At 54.0% G+C, this 13,556-nt stretch overlaps 1 protein-coding gene across 2 annotated transcripts; it reads right to left on the reverse strand.

The window, feature by feature from the left end:
- Positions 1 to 5,638: 5,638 nt before the first annotated feature.
- On the reverse strand, positions 5,639 to 10,162 carry HEXIM2 (HEXIM P-TEFb complex subunit 2). 2 transcript variants are annotated; one of them, XM_057318204.1, is made up of 3 exons: positions 10,031 to 10,162; positions 9,187 to 9,296; positions 5,639 to 6,824 (listed from the first exon to the last, which is right to left on the reverse strand). In XM_057318204.1, exon 3 carries the CDS (start codon positions 6,498 to 6,500, stop codon positions 6,030 to 6,032), a length of 471 nt encoding a protein of 156 aa, XP_057174187.1. In that variant the 5' UTR covers positions 6,501 to 6,824; positions 9,187 to 9,296; positions 10,031 to 10,162; the 3' UTR covers positions 5,639 to 6,029. The 2 variants fall into 2 exon arrangements, with proteins under 2 accessions (XP_057174187.1, XP_057174186.1); XM_057318203.1 differs by having other exon boundaries at positions 9,187 to 9,300.
- Between the last annotated feature and the right edge of the window lie 3,394 nt (positions 10,163 to 13,556).

A 13,556-nucleotide genomic window follows, 5' to 3' on the forward strand; every position in this document is an offset into this window, starting at 1 on the left:
AGGGAGGGGGATGTCTTGCCAGAGGGACAGTGGGCCTGAGGACCCAGTGGGAAGAGAGGGAGCAGGCCAGCCCAGCAGGCTCAGGGCTTGGGTCCAGGCATGATGGTGCAGACCTGCGACCAGGTCCATCGTAAGGAGTCTGAGTGGCTGACAGGGTGTGTGTGGGCCTAAGGAGAGCCCCAGGGAGGGGAGAGGGAAATGGAAGGAGTAAAAGCCAGGGGAATTATGGGCGCACGGAGACCCCTTTCCCTTCCTTGTCTCTGGGATGACAGGCTGTGGCAGAGGCGGGCCCTTGGATGCCCCATGTGGCTCATAATAACTTCCTCAAAGCTTAGTCTCCCTGGGAACTTCCTGTTGGAGCCCCTGCGCTAAGGACAAAGCAGGGCAGGGCTCCCATCCTGGTCGTCATGAGGCAGGTGGCAGCAGGTGCCTTGAGGGCTGATCTGGGCAGCACATCTCGGATGGGGTCGAGAGAAGATTGCTGGGGCAGGTGGGCTCTGGAATGTCCGCACCCACAGGCAGCCGGGACACCGCGGTCAACTGGGAAGCAGCTGCACGCCCTGTCCCACTGCCAGGCAAGGCCTGTGTTGTCCTCTCCCTTCCCTGGGTCCACAAAGACCTTTCTGTTTAGGGTCGGAGCGGATGTTCAGTCATGGCAACACGGGTGACCTGAGTTCCAGGTGAAGGCAGCAATGATATCTTATCTGGGGGAGAGAGAAGCCATGCTTCCCACCTTCCCTAAGGGCTCAAGGTCCAGGCAACCCCTCTTAGCCCCCACAAAAGCTGTCATCCCAGGGAGGCCAGTAGAGAAGGCAAGGAAGAAACACTCTCCAAAAGATAAGGAAGGGGGTGGCCGGGGTACTCCCAAGAACCACCTTGGAATGGAGCTCTTTGCTTCTTGATTACACAATACCCTGCAAGGAGTAAAATTTACGGCTGCTTCCATCCGAGAGCATTCCCACAGGACTAGCACTTTGCTAAACCTTAACTTACTTTACCTCTTTGAAGACAGGAGAGCATAATGGTCAACGGCTCAAACACAAACAGAACTGGCTGCTAGCTTCTCAACCTCTCCGGGCCAAAGATGCCTCATCTCATGCATCTGACCCCGAACCCCACAGTATGAATCACACTGTCCCCTGGACCCACCTGTACTGCTTGGACCCGGCAGGGAGGAGCCAAGAGGATCAAGGAGGTGTTCTGATTTTCAGGCCAGGGAGCATCCTCCCAGACACAAGCCCCCTGGCCAGGCCTCGGATCCTGGACGGGCCTGAAGCCAACATGCCAACGCCCCCATGCCCTTGAACAAAGGAGAGGAGGCCCCTGAGTTAGAAGCAGAACTGGGATGGATCACAGGTCTGGAACCTTCTGGCACAGTGCTCCCTCTACGACAGGCCCTCAGGTTCCCTCCGGTCATTTCAGATCCAGGCCCCAGGAGACTAGTCTTTCCCTCTCGGCTTTTAAGACCACCAGAATATCCAGAATAAGTAAATCCATAGAAAGAAGGCAGCTTAGTGGTTGCCTGGGCTAGAGAAAGGTGGGAATGGGGAGTAACTGCTTCATGGGGACAGGGGTTTCCTTTTGGGGTGATAATGTTGGAACCAGATAGAGGTGGCGGTTGCACATGTTGTGAATATCCTAAATGCCACTGAATCGTTCACTTTCAAATGGTTAATTTTCAGGGGCGCCTGGGTGACTCAGTCATTGGGCGTCTGCCTTCAGCTCAGGGCGTGATCCCGGCGTTCTGGGATCGAGCCCTGCATCAGGCTCCTCTGCTGGGAGCCTGCTGCTTCCTCTCCCGCTCCCCCTGCTTGTGTTCCCTCTCTCACTGGCTGTCTCTCTCTCTGTGTCAAATAAATATTTTTTAAAAATTATAAAATTTAAAATATAAAATGGTTAATTTTCTGTTATGTGAATTTCACCTCGATTACAAATAAGGGTACCCAGGGGCGCCTGGGTGGCCCAGTCAGTTAAGCGTCTGCCTTCAGCTCAGGTCAAGATCTCAGGGTCCTGGGATCCACTGAGCCCTGCATCAGGCTCTCTGCTCAGCGGGGAGTGTGCTTCTTCCTCTCCCTCTCCCTCTCCCTCTCCCTCTCCCTCTCCCTCTCCCTCTCCCTCTGTGCACACTCTCTCTCAAATAAATAAATAAAATCTTTAAAAGAAAAATAAAAAGAAATAAGGGTATCTGGAGCTAAGAGCTTAAAGGAGGAAGAGGGCAAGTGCCAAGAGGGGCAGGAAGGTGAAGGAGGGCTGAGGTATGGGGGGGGGGGGGTGGTCACTGCAGAAACAGGATGGCTTGAGGTGGGGGAACAGTAGGAGGGAGGGTGGTCTGGAGGATGCAGCCAGTTAAAGCAGCAGAGTTTGAGCTTTGGACTTGGGGAGCCAACTGTCTGTATGGGAAGGGGGAGAACCAGGGAGGGAGCTGAACAGGCACTAACAGCCTTTGAGCTATTTGCTTCCTCCCAGGAGTTTAGACTGGAAGCTTCTGGGGGAGAGGGCAGGGACCTCCTCTTTTTAGCTGTTTTTAATTTTCAGAGCAGAGCTTCATCACAGGTAGATGGCTCTTTTAAAAACCCTGGTGCCAATGGAATGATATCGAACATGTTAAGCAGCAGGAAGATTATCCACCGCCCACATCAGAGACGTGAGGATGGCACTGGGCTGAGTGTGTGTGTCACTCAGGGCAGCAGGGGGGCTGCCCAACTTCCCTGGCCCCAGAGGGCCTGCCCATCACCCCCTGCACACCCAGCATCCCGAGAGGGCAGCACCCACCGGGGCTGGGGTGGGGGAAGGGAGTGGGGTGAGCACCATGGGCTCCTTTGTCAGACCCAGGAAGGAGAGTGGGGGCAGCTACAGGAAGTAGGGGGGTGAGGAGTTCCCTCCGGAATCTGTCCCCCCACTTCCCTCCCCTGCGCTTGCACAGCTGCACATGCTCAGTGTGCCCACGAATTGGGTTGGCTGGGGGAGGGCATCGACTGGCACCCCCACTTAAAGGGCCAGTGCCATCCTTGCTTACACCCAACAGGAGCAGTGGGAACTGGCCACCCTCTTCCCTCATACTGATCACTTCACCTCAGAACCCTGTCTTCACTTCCTGCAGGCTCCTCCTGCCCCCCCTCTGGACACAGGAGTTTCCACCTGAGGTGGAGGGAGTCCTTGATGGGGAAGAAAGCAGGATGTGGGCAAGGGTACACAGCGGTGGTGGGAAGCTTCACTCCTGTGAAATATCTGCCTCTATGGGCCTCTCCTGTGCCAGGGGACCAAGAAGAGCCTGGAAAGCAAATGGGCAGGAGGGAAGGAAGGCACTGAAATTTTGCTCTAGAAACGCCAAGAGGGGAAAGGGGAATGAGTCTAAGCTCAGCTTTCCCCAGCTGAGGGGCTGTCTATGTTGCCGGTGGGGGTGAGTGGGGGTTGCTGTAAAGTTGGAGCTTTTGTCACTGTGGTGGGGTAGGGAGAAGCCCAGGCCTCAGGATCCAGCAACCAGAGAGGGGAGAAGAGGAGAGGCCAGAGGAATCCACACCTGGCCACCACCTGTAGCCCAGCTGCCCCTCCCCAGTACTGTGCCACACTCCAGCTCAGCCCTGGGGCTCCTGGGCACTCAGGTCCCGGAACCAGATGGGGGAGGAGGGGACACTGACTCTCTTCCTCACTGACCCCTCTCAGCGAAGACACTTTCCTTACTCACACTCTTTTGTTTTCTTCTTGCCCCATCCTGTCCTCCACCAGCCTTGGGAAAATTAACCCACCTTGATGTGGCCCTGACCAAGAACCCTTCAGAGAGTGTGTGTGAGTGTGTGTGTGTGTGTGTGTGTGTGTGTGTGTGTGTGTGTGTGTGTTGGGGGTGGGAAGGGCCAGCTGGCAGCTTTCCTGCCTCCAGGCTCCTCAGCTTCTGAGCCAAGAAGGGCCGAACTCCTCACCTGTCTCCTCCCCTGTATGCAGTTCTTGCCTACTCAGGGACGCTGGCCCAAGCTCCCTCCAGGACACACCCCCAGCACCTCTCCCTCACACCACACCCTTCCCCCCACACTCCAGCAGCCCCCTCTGGAATCTTCTCACCCCTCCTAGTCACACACACAGCCCGGGTAAACAACCTTCTTCCAACCAGGCCCAACCCTCTCCCTCTGGGCTCCCTGGCTCCCTGCTGAGGAATGTGGCAGCTGGGAGGCTGCCTGGGGCTGCCTGGCCTTGCCCAGGGGCCTTTGGATCCCTGGCTAGCACCCCACAGCGGAAGACAGGCTAGGAATTTGGAAAGCCACTCCCTCTCTGAGCCTTGGATTTCCCATCTGCAAAGTGGGGACAATCACTCCTCTGGGCTTTCCTGAGCTGTTCGGGATCAAAGAGAAGGGGGCTAAAATCTTTGCAGAACCCCACCCCCACCAGGGACAGGAGATTCTGCTCTTTTCTCGAAAACCATCCCTTCCTAGAATCTGTTCTCGCCTTGCTTCCTTGTTGAAGGCGCTGGCGAGGCCTGGGTGTGGCAGGGCAGAAACGAAAGTTGTCCAGGCGAAGCACAGGGTTTGTCAACATTTCCATCCCAGCAGCTCAGAGGCCTGAGCCCTTCTCTTGCCCAATGTGGCCTGTCAAGATGAGCTTTCCTGGAATGGAAGCTAGGTTGGGCTGGCCAGGTCTCCGCCCCTCCCTGGGCTCGGTGGCAGAGCAACACCGGCTCATTGGTGAGTTGACTAACTTCCCCCTCCACCACCCCAGCCTGAACCCAGCAACCCACAAGGACGCTGCAACGGTGATGGAAGTGAGACCCGTGTCCGGGGAAGGGTGGGTCTGAGGGAGGGGTTGCGTGAGCTCCTTTCAGAGCCCAATGCTGCTGGCGTTGGTGTTGTCTGCGTTATCTCAGCTAACTCAGCTTTCGGTTTTGCAGACAGGTGAGGGGCTCCCCTCAGAGGGAACTGACCACCCAGGTGATCAGGCTAAGAGGAGCAGGGGGCACAGAGGCACAGTGAGCACCAGGAAAGCGGGGCCACCAGCTCTAAGGGTCGATTAGCTGCCCACCCTCGCCTCTTGGGCTTTTTTTCCATTAGGAGAAAATTTCCCTTGGGGCACCTGGGTGGCTTAGCTGGTTAAGTGTCCCACACTTAATTTCGACTCAGGTTGTGATCTCAGGGTCCTGGGAGCCAGCCTTGCGCCCAGGTCCCCGCTCAGCGTGGAGTATGCTTATCCCTCTCCCTCGGTCCCCCCACTCACGTGTGCCCACGCACTCTCTCAAATAAAATCTTAAAAAAAAAAAAAAAAGGAGAAAACTCCCCTTGAGTGCTTACTTGTAAGTGCCCTTGCAGGAGGTAAGGGGGCAAAAGTGATGACTAACCTCCTCCCCAAGGGTATGGGGGGCAGGGGGCTGGCAAGGTCAAGGAGACACAAGCCATCCAGACCTCATCTGACCGGGCCCTCTACACTATGGGGAGGACAGGGAGAATGCAGGGAGCCTGGGAACAAACCTTGAAGGAACCCCTCCAAAAGTCCCAGCCCTCTTTCCTCCAGGGACACCCCCAGCTCCTCACCGCAATCTGGCATCTTAGGTCAAGTTCTGGCCAAACCCACTGGTCCCTGAACCCCCTCTCGCCCCTGTCTCCTCCTCTATAAAACCTTCAGAGCAATCTGATTGTTCCCGGACACACAAAGCAGAATTCAAGCATCTTGGAAGCCTTGGTGGTTCCCCAATACGAGGTCTGCTGGCCTCCCAGGCTTGAGGCAAGGCTGGGACTGGGACGCCAGCCCCAAACCTCTCTGGGACACATACACTCTGATTCTCAGAGCAGCACTAGTGAAATCAATCCTAGCCACTCCCGTTTGAGCTCATGAAAATCATTTAATTTCTTTGTGAAAAAGAAGAGGACATCAAAGAACAAATGATGGAAATAACGAGGTGGAAGGCTGAACCTACTTTCCCAGTTCTCAGGGGGCAAAGGGGTGCTGGACGTGGTTTTCATCTGTCACCTGCCTCCCCGAGCCCCAGCTGGCCTGAGCGTGTATGAAATGGGACCTTGTCCTTGGGTCGCCCTGGCTGAGGGGTGCCCCTAGGTGCCTGGCTCCCCACCGCGGCGGCCGCCCTCTCGGTTCCACATGGCGTTCTCTTGCCGCAGCCGCTGGTTCTCAGTCCTGAGCCTCTCTACCTCGGCGGCCAGCTCCTCCACCTGGCGGCAGGGCTGCGGGCCGGCGCACCCCCGCAGCTGCTGCAGCCTCCTGGTCTCCTCCTCGGCCTGCGACAGCCGCCGCTCCAGATCCAGGTAGTCTCGAACCAGCTCCTGCTTGCTGCGGCCCTGCAGGCTCTCCGTGTGGTAGCGCTCGTAGGCCTCGGAGAAATCCCGCTGCTGGAACTCGCCGGGAGCCCGGCCCCGCCCGTCGCCTTCCCCGGCCTCGCTCTCCCCGCTGGAGCCCGGGTGGCAGGCCCCGTGGGGCACTTCCAGGTTGGGCTCCTCAGGGTCGCGGTCGTTCATCAGAAATTGGGTGGTGTTGTAGGGCGCCACGGGCTGGCCTTTGGCAAACATCTCCTCGCGGACCCGGGAGGCCCTCTGGCTCTGCCTCTCATCCCGCTGCTGCTTCTCCGCCCAGCTCAGCTCCAGGTAGGGCCTCCAGTGGCGTTTGCGCTTGGAAGGCCTCCGGCGGTGCTTCTTCCGGCCCAGCACGGCTTCCACTGAGCTGTCCCCTGGGCTCTGGGTCCGGGGGCCCCTCCTGTTCCAGCCCAGGCCACTGCCGGCCCCAGTCTGATCTTCCTCCTCTGAGTGGCTCTCTATCCGGGGTGTCAGGGGCAGGGAACTACCAGGGGCATGAGGCTCAGGGGGTGTTTGGGGGCTCCCAGGAGCACCAGGGGTCTAAACGGAGAGGACAAGGAAGAGTCAATCACAGACAGCCTGGCCCTGGTGCTGGAACCCTTCTGCAGCCACCCAGCTTGAAGCTGACCTTCCCACAGTTGACATGGGGTCACTCTCTAGCCTCCAGCCTCTGCAACTATTTGTTGGTTTATGGGCTCCTGTCTCGCCCCCCAAGCCTCCCCAAGTAAACTCATGAAAACACCAGGAATTCTGCCTGTGTAGTTCACTCGGGAATTTCAGTGCCTCCAACAGGAGCCGCTCTGTGCCTCACTGAGTAGGCATGCAATAAAAACCGTTTGAATGAAGTCGGAGAAAGACAGGATGGGAAGTGGCTCTTGCTGCATTTGCTGGATCAGCCCTCTTCCTTGAAAGATTGTCTTTCCGACAGAGTTGGCTTCGTGGGTAAGCAGCCTCAGAGCCCCTCACCCTCACTCTGGAAAGGCCCCAGGCTTTGCTTTAAGCTCTGCTGTTCTTGCCTTGAACTTAACAATTTTAGAATAAAGCCCTACAAATTATATCACCGATCCGCTTCCAGCTATTTGCATCGCTGACTCTTTAAGACTTGGTGCCAATGTCACCTCTTCAGAGGGGCCCCCGACCACCCTATCTGAAGATCCCCCTCCTATCCCCTTCCCAGTGACACTGTCGTGTGATCCAGTTAACACCCCACGTAGCATCTACCACAATACCATTTACCATCTGTCTTCTTCCTATAAGAATGTGTCTAGTCTGTCCACCACTGTGTCCCTCTGCACGGCCCAAAGTGTTCAATAAACAGGCTAAATGACATAAAGCCCATAAGAGAGGGGGATTCAAAAGACACAGGGACAAAAAAAAAAAAAAAAAAAAAAAAGACATTGGGACACAAGACGCTCCTTTCTGTTGGTCTAGGGTAAAGAAGATGGAGTGTATTTATTCCAGGCCGAAGTTGGTATCACTCTTTGACAAGAGCGGCAGGAAAGAGGCCCTCACTAGGGAAAGGAAGGGTGAACCTCCAGTCTGCAGCCGAGAGCATTCTAGAACTTATCTAAGAGGTGGAAAGGATTCTGTCAAAACAGTGTGTGTGCAGAGCATCTGTTTATCTCCGTCGTGGTAAGGGTGGGAGTACTCGGTGTGGGGGATGGGGAATGAATTGCTCTATGTCTGTGGTTTGGGGAATTCTAATAATAACCGCTACCATTGGCATGTTGCTTTACAATGCACACGAGTTAGAGACACCAGAGCATAGGTCCATACACTGGGGGGGTACACAGCCCTGTAGGAGCTGGAGGTGTGTTGCTTTGGAGGCCCTGAGGTTCCCGTCTCCATCTAGGATGGGGTATGTCAGAGTGTGTACAGAGTATGTGTGTTATGTGTCTGTTGTGTTGTACTGTTACTGCACCTGCAGGGAGATCGTCAATCGGGAACAGACCTTGTCTCCATCAGTGTCTTGAGCCAACTGAGACAGAGCTTCTGCCCCACCCCAGAAGCGGCAAGGGCCCTGGCAGCGCCGAGACAAGGCGGCGTGCGTGCGCACGATCATTCGCCTGCCCCCAGCCCACAGCACGTGTCCCATCGTGATCCTTCCCCTCACCCAAACCATCCCTGCCCCTCAGCCCCACATGCCGCCTCCCTCCTGAAGGCTTGTCCCTTTACCACCATTCCCACTGTTGCAGATAAGCTGTGTGATCTGGGTGAGTCATTTGCCCTCTCTGAACTTCTAACCCTGACATGTCATGAACTCCAAATTAAACAACTCCAGAAAACACTGGACGTGGCTAGGTAGGGTGGGTTAGAGCAGCTGAGTCCCCTCCTCACCTACAGGGACTTGTAAACTCGGGGAGAACAGGCAACGTGGGGGCAGCAAGAGAGGGCATGGACAGAGAAGGTCTGGTCCTGTTGCCAGATCAGAAGGTGACGTTTCCTGAGAGCCTGATACAATCTGCCTCTCCCTCTCTCCTGGATCCTATGTGAACCCCAACCCCCATCCTAAATTATGAACCAAGTGCTCAAACTCTTTCCCCTGTATCAGACTTGGTTCTCAGTCTTGACAAAACACAAGGCAGGGTTCTGGTGTCAGAAGGCCCTAAGTTTAAGCTGTGGATCTTTCGTCTGCTGGCTGCATGAATCTAGAAAAGGTATTTCAGCTCCGATAACCTTAGCTTCTCTGAAATGGAAACAGTAATTCCTACCCTGAAGGGCTGCTAGGATTTCATGAGACAGCACAGATTTGGCGTCCTGGCATGCTGCCCACCGCATAGTAGGGACTCGGTTAGAAATACTGGTTTTCCAGATCTGCCAACACATCTGAGACAAGCAGCCAGGATCCCAGTTGGCAGGATCCATGTCGGGGCACTCAGGTGGTTGGGAAGGTGGGGCTTACCTTGGCCGCCTCCAGGACTGCTGCGGACTCAGTACTACAGTTGGTCTGGTTCGGAGTAGACACCTTCTTCTGCTCCAAATCTTTCAGCAGATGCTTCTAACTAATGACACCTGCCTTAAATAACAGAAAGCTAAGTCTTAAAGGAGAATTTTCAGGAAGACTGGCTGCCCAGGAATTTTTCACCAAGGCAGCAGCAGCCATTTTGTAGCACCAGACCTGCACACCTTCATCATCAAATGGAGGCCCTGAAGCCTCCACACCCTGGTGTTCACAGCTCCAGCCGGCAAGGGGCCATCCTCCCAGTCCTGTCCCTCAGGCCCCAGGCCAGGGCCTCCAGCCTCGGCTGTTCTTCTGGAAGTCACTGAGGCCCAGGCTGGCAGCTAGGAAGCTAGTCCTGAGCTTTGTTCCCCCAGCAAGCAAGGGGAAAAGGTCTTGGCCCAGGGAGGCAAAGATACAGCAATGACCTGGAGAGGATGGCAGTGGAGTGGGTCAGTGGCTCCAACTAGAATTTATGTAGCAGGCTTTACAAGGGGTCCTTTCCTCACTGCCTCCAGAGGTCCCGTCGTGACAGCACCCCGCCCCCACCCCCCTCAGGCTGGGCTCCCCAAGTCAGCACCTCGAGAAACACAGATGTGGCCTGGGCCGAGCCCAGGGCTGACGCCTTATCATTTTCTGGGCCTGGCCTGCCTCCCCCCTCCTTCCTCTCAGGACGGGAAACAGAGGAAAGGGGAAGAAGTCTTCACACTCCATGCAGCTGGAAGAGAAGCCCAACTGGAAAAAGGATGGATTCCTTGGAAGAGGGGAAGTGGTCCCAGAAAGGAGATTTTGCAAAGGCGGAACTGACCTATTTGCTGTCAAGGACTATGCACACGACTATATCTGTGTGTCTTTCTGTGCGACCGACCGCCTGTCTGTGCAGTTCCCAATGCCTCAGCCCTACCTCTTGCTGCAGTTGCAGCAGCTCTGGTCAAGCCGCTCAGACACTAAGGGGGGAGGGGGAACAGCTTGGCAGCGCGGCGCCTGCTGGGGATTGTAGTTCTTCTAGCTTGGGAAGCCGGATGAAGAGCCTGTCACGTCTACAGTCAGACTGAGAACTCCAAAACCCATCTGCCCTTGCGTGACTGCCGTCCCGCGCTCACCGGTGCCTTCTTTGATTGGTCCAACCCCCTGCCAATATTTTCACTTTCGTCAACGATTAGCTGTGCGGAAGCACAACAGAACCCGCCTACCGAGATCAATTAAAGAGTTCATTGATGGCGTTAATCTTTACGGGGCAGAAAATAGATCCGGCTGAGAGGGGCGGGGCTGTGGGTGCGGAGGGATCCTCGGCCCTAGAGGAAGGCGACGAGAAGGATCGGTGGCCGCCGCCGCCATTTTGGGCTGGGAGGAGGCAGCGGAGGGACTCGCTGCGCAGTGAGAGCACCCCATGGGGGGTGGTCCGGGCGCGGGGAGAGGCCGGGCCGAGTGGGCTGCCTGAAGTGGTGGCGCCGGGAGACGGCGGGGAGTGGGACCGGGGACCGGGGGGGTGAAGGTTGGAGTCTTCCCGGCCGGGCCCGGTCCTCAAACCGTCCCGGCAGCCCCGCAGCCTCGCCTCTCACAGAGGGCGGGGTTTTGGGCAATAACCGCGTGTTCCCCGAGACCCCACTTGGGGAGAGACCGGGTGAAACGACTCCCCTCTGCCTTTTCCACGGGGGGCGCAGATCCTGAGGCCGAGCTTTGCCAACTTCTCTCCCCACCCCCAAGCGGCCTGGGTATGGCGGCGGGGCCCAGCGTTGCGCTGCCCCCGCTTCGACGGGCGAGGTGGGGGCGACGCCGGATTCCAAAGACTGGCGCCGCGGGGGAGGGCGGAGGTCCCAGCTCTGGCCGCGTGTCCTTCTGGCGTGGCAGGCAGCTGGAGGCCCCGAGGGCGGAGAGCCGGGTGCACCCACCATCTTCCCCCATACACCAAGGCCATCCCGCGGCCCCGGCTTCGAGAAGGAACAACCTTCTTCCCACAGTAGCAACCACAAATTTCCCCTGGAACTAGGTAGATAAGAGGCTCGTGGAAACCTTCACGAGCCGAATGCTTGGAAATCTGAGCGCTCTTTCCCTCAAGATTTCTTTCCAGCCCCGATTCTTGGAAAGACCTGACCTTGCACGTCCCCAGCCAGTTTGGGAAAGTCCAAAAATGTGCTGCTGCACTTCTTTTGAAAGTTTACACTAAAGAGGGGTTAAGTTTTGCCCTTTACAGGGTTGGGGGACACAAAATAACCGAGTGGCCATGGCTCTGGGAATAAAAGTGGAGTGGCCCGTTTCGGATGCTTCAGGAACATCTGTTTGCGTTTTGAAATCTGAGCCATGACTTCTACCAAAATTTTTGGAGAAATGGCTGCCCTCCTAGAGGAAAAAACGAACTAATTCCAACGTAATCTTTATAAGACTACAGATTCTTTCCAGTTCATAGAACTTTTCTCCCACAAACTAAACAAAATGGGGAATATTTTGCCACTGTGCATTGTTACTAGGGAACCTCTATTTTGAATTTCCAAGTAATTGAAAAATCACTTCTGTGGATTCCAGATGCTACCAAGATAGAAATTGAAGTTTTGAGCTACTTCATATTTGCAGCGTTTGGGTGGTGGGGGAGACCTTTGAAAAAAATAAACACTCAACCTTATATTACAGCTATGGCAGCTTCTTAAGGATTGAAGTTTGATGTGAAATTCTTTTCTTGAGTTACAGATTAAACGGTCTTGTTTCCTACTGCTCAAAGCTAACTTCAGAGAGATTTACATACAGCTCAGGGATATCTTAATTATTTTGTTGCTAAAATGTCAGTTAAAATTATGCTTAGGTGAACTCTAAAGTATGAGTGACTGGGTAGTGAACTTTACCTTTGAGGGTATCTTGTGATGAATCTCATTGCCAGTCACACATGGTCATATCATTCCTGAGCCTTTGGCTTTATTAGCAAGAACCTTGAAAGGGTTTTGAGAACTGAAGCTGCCCTCCTATTAATAATTTTTTTTAAGTTGTAAATGACAACTCCATAGCCTTATCTATATCTCCCCCTACGCTGAGATGTTCTCAGAAAAAGTCTTACAGCTGGATTGCGAAAATACGATCACCATTGACTCGATTTCTTAATCCAAAATTTGAACCACTAAATGCAGTACACTTGATTCATACTGTAGGTTGACTTTTGGCTTAGGTCATGTTAATATTACACTGTTCTTCAGATCAAGAGAAGATGGGAGTGAGGAGAAGCTGACATTAACTTGGTAGGAGTTAAGTTAAATAGTCTTAGGAGCTGAAAGGGGCTTTAAAGATTATCCTTGTGGTTCTTCTGTCAGTTTAATGGAGGAGGATCCCAGACTCGTGATTCATCCTCCATTGTGAAGTAATGTAGTTAAACCTTTGGATGCTACTAGGTGGAGAATACTGTGCCAGATGCAGAAATGTGTTACTCATTTATAAAGATGAAAGGTTACCATCTTTAAGGTTGAGCCACAAGCTTTTCCATTGCTTGATAAGGAAAGCTGGGAATAAACCTAGTTTATGAATGCTCCCTTGATTATCTTCTGAACAAAACATAGGACTGGAAGTTAGGAACTCCCAAGTTCTATTTCTTTGTGTGCTGCCACTGACTTGATTGGCTTGGTCAGGGGCCAGATCCTGAAGATGAGTCCAAACTGGTCATTTTGTTGCCGAGTCTATTCATCTAATGTTCAACCAGACCTTCAACTTCCTCCTCAGCTGTCCCCTTTCAGATGAGCTCCTTTGGGGTTTATGACAAAGTCTACAAACCCTATATGCCTCAGTTTCCTGATTTGAAAATAATGTCAGTGCTATCTCCCACATAAATACCTTGAGGAGTAACTACTCTTTAGTAGCTGTGTAAACATTTACTTACCAAAACTTCGTTATTTGGGAATCGAGAACTTCTGCTTCAGAGGTTATTTGGGGCATTTGGGAGGCCTGCCTTACTGAAATGTGGCCTTGGTTGCCCTTGGCAGCACAAAGGGTAGCCATCCAACTAGGCTGAAGGAGGGTCAGTTTCTTAGGGTACCAAGCTGTTGTTGCTCGGAAATCCTGGGTGTTTGACCCTGATGACCAACTCCTGGGGCCTGGTGGCTCTGTGAGAGCAGAATTCATTGAAGGGTGGGATTGATTCTTTGCAGCAGTCCTCTTCAGGATGAAGATCCTTGCTTTTGATTTAATTTCCACAATTAACCAATTTTTATATTGTGTTTTGGCTCTCACCATCTTTCTCTTTGAATTTTCTCTTTTTTTAAATTGCTCACGATTGCCGTTTTGTTAAGTACACTTTTAGGAATAACTAGAGAGGAAGGTAGAACTAACCTCTTAGACATTTCCTTTCTATCCTCCAG

This window comes from Ursus arctos, unplaced genomic scaffold, assembly GCF_023065955.2.
Source record: "Ursus arctos isolate Adak ecotype North America unplaced genomic scaffold, UrsArc2.0 scaffold_24, whole genome shotgun sequence".
Classification (NCBI taxonomy): domain Eukaryota; kingdom Metazoa; phylum Chordata; class Mammalia; order Carnivora; family Ursidae; genus Ursus; species Ursus arctos.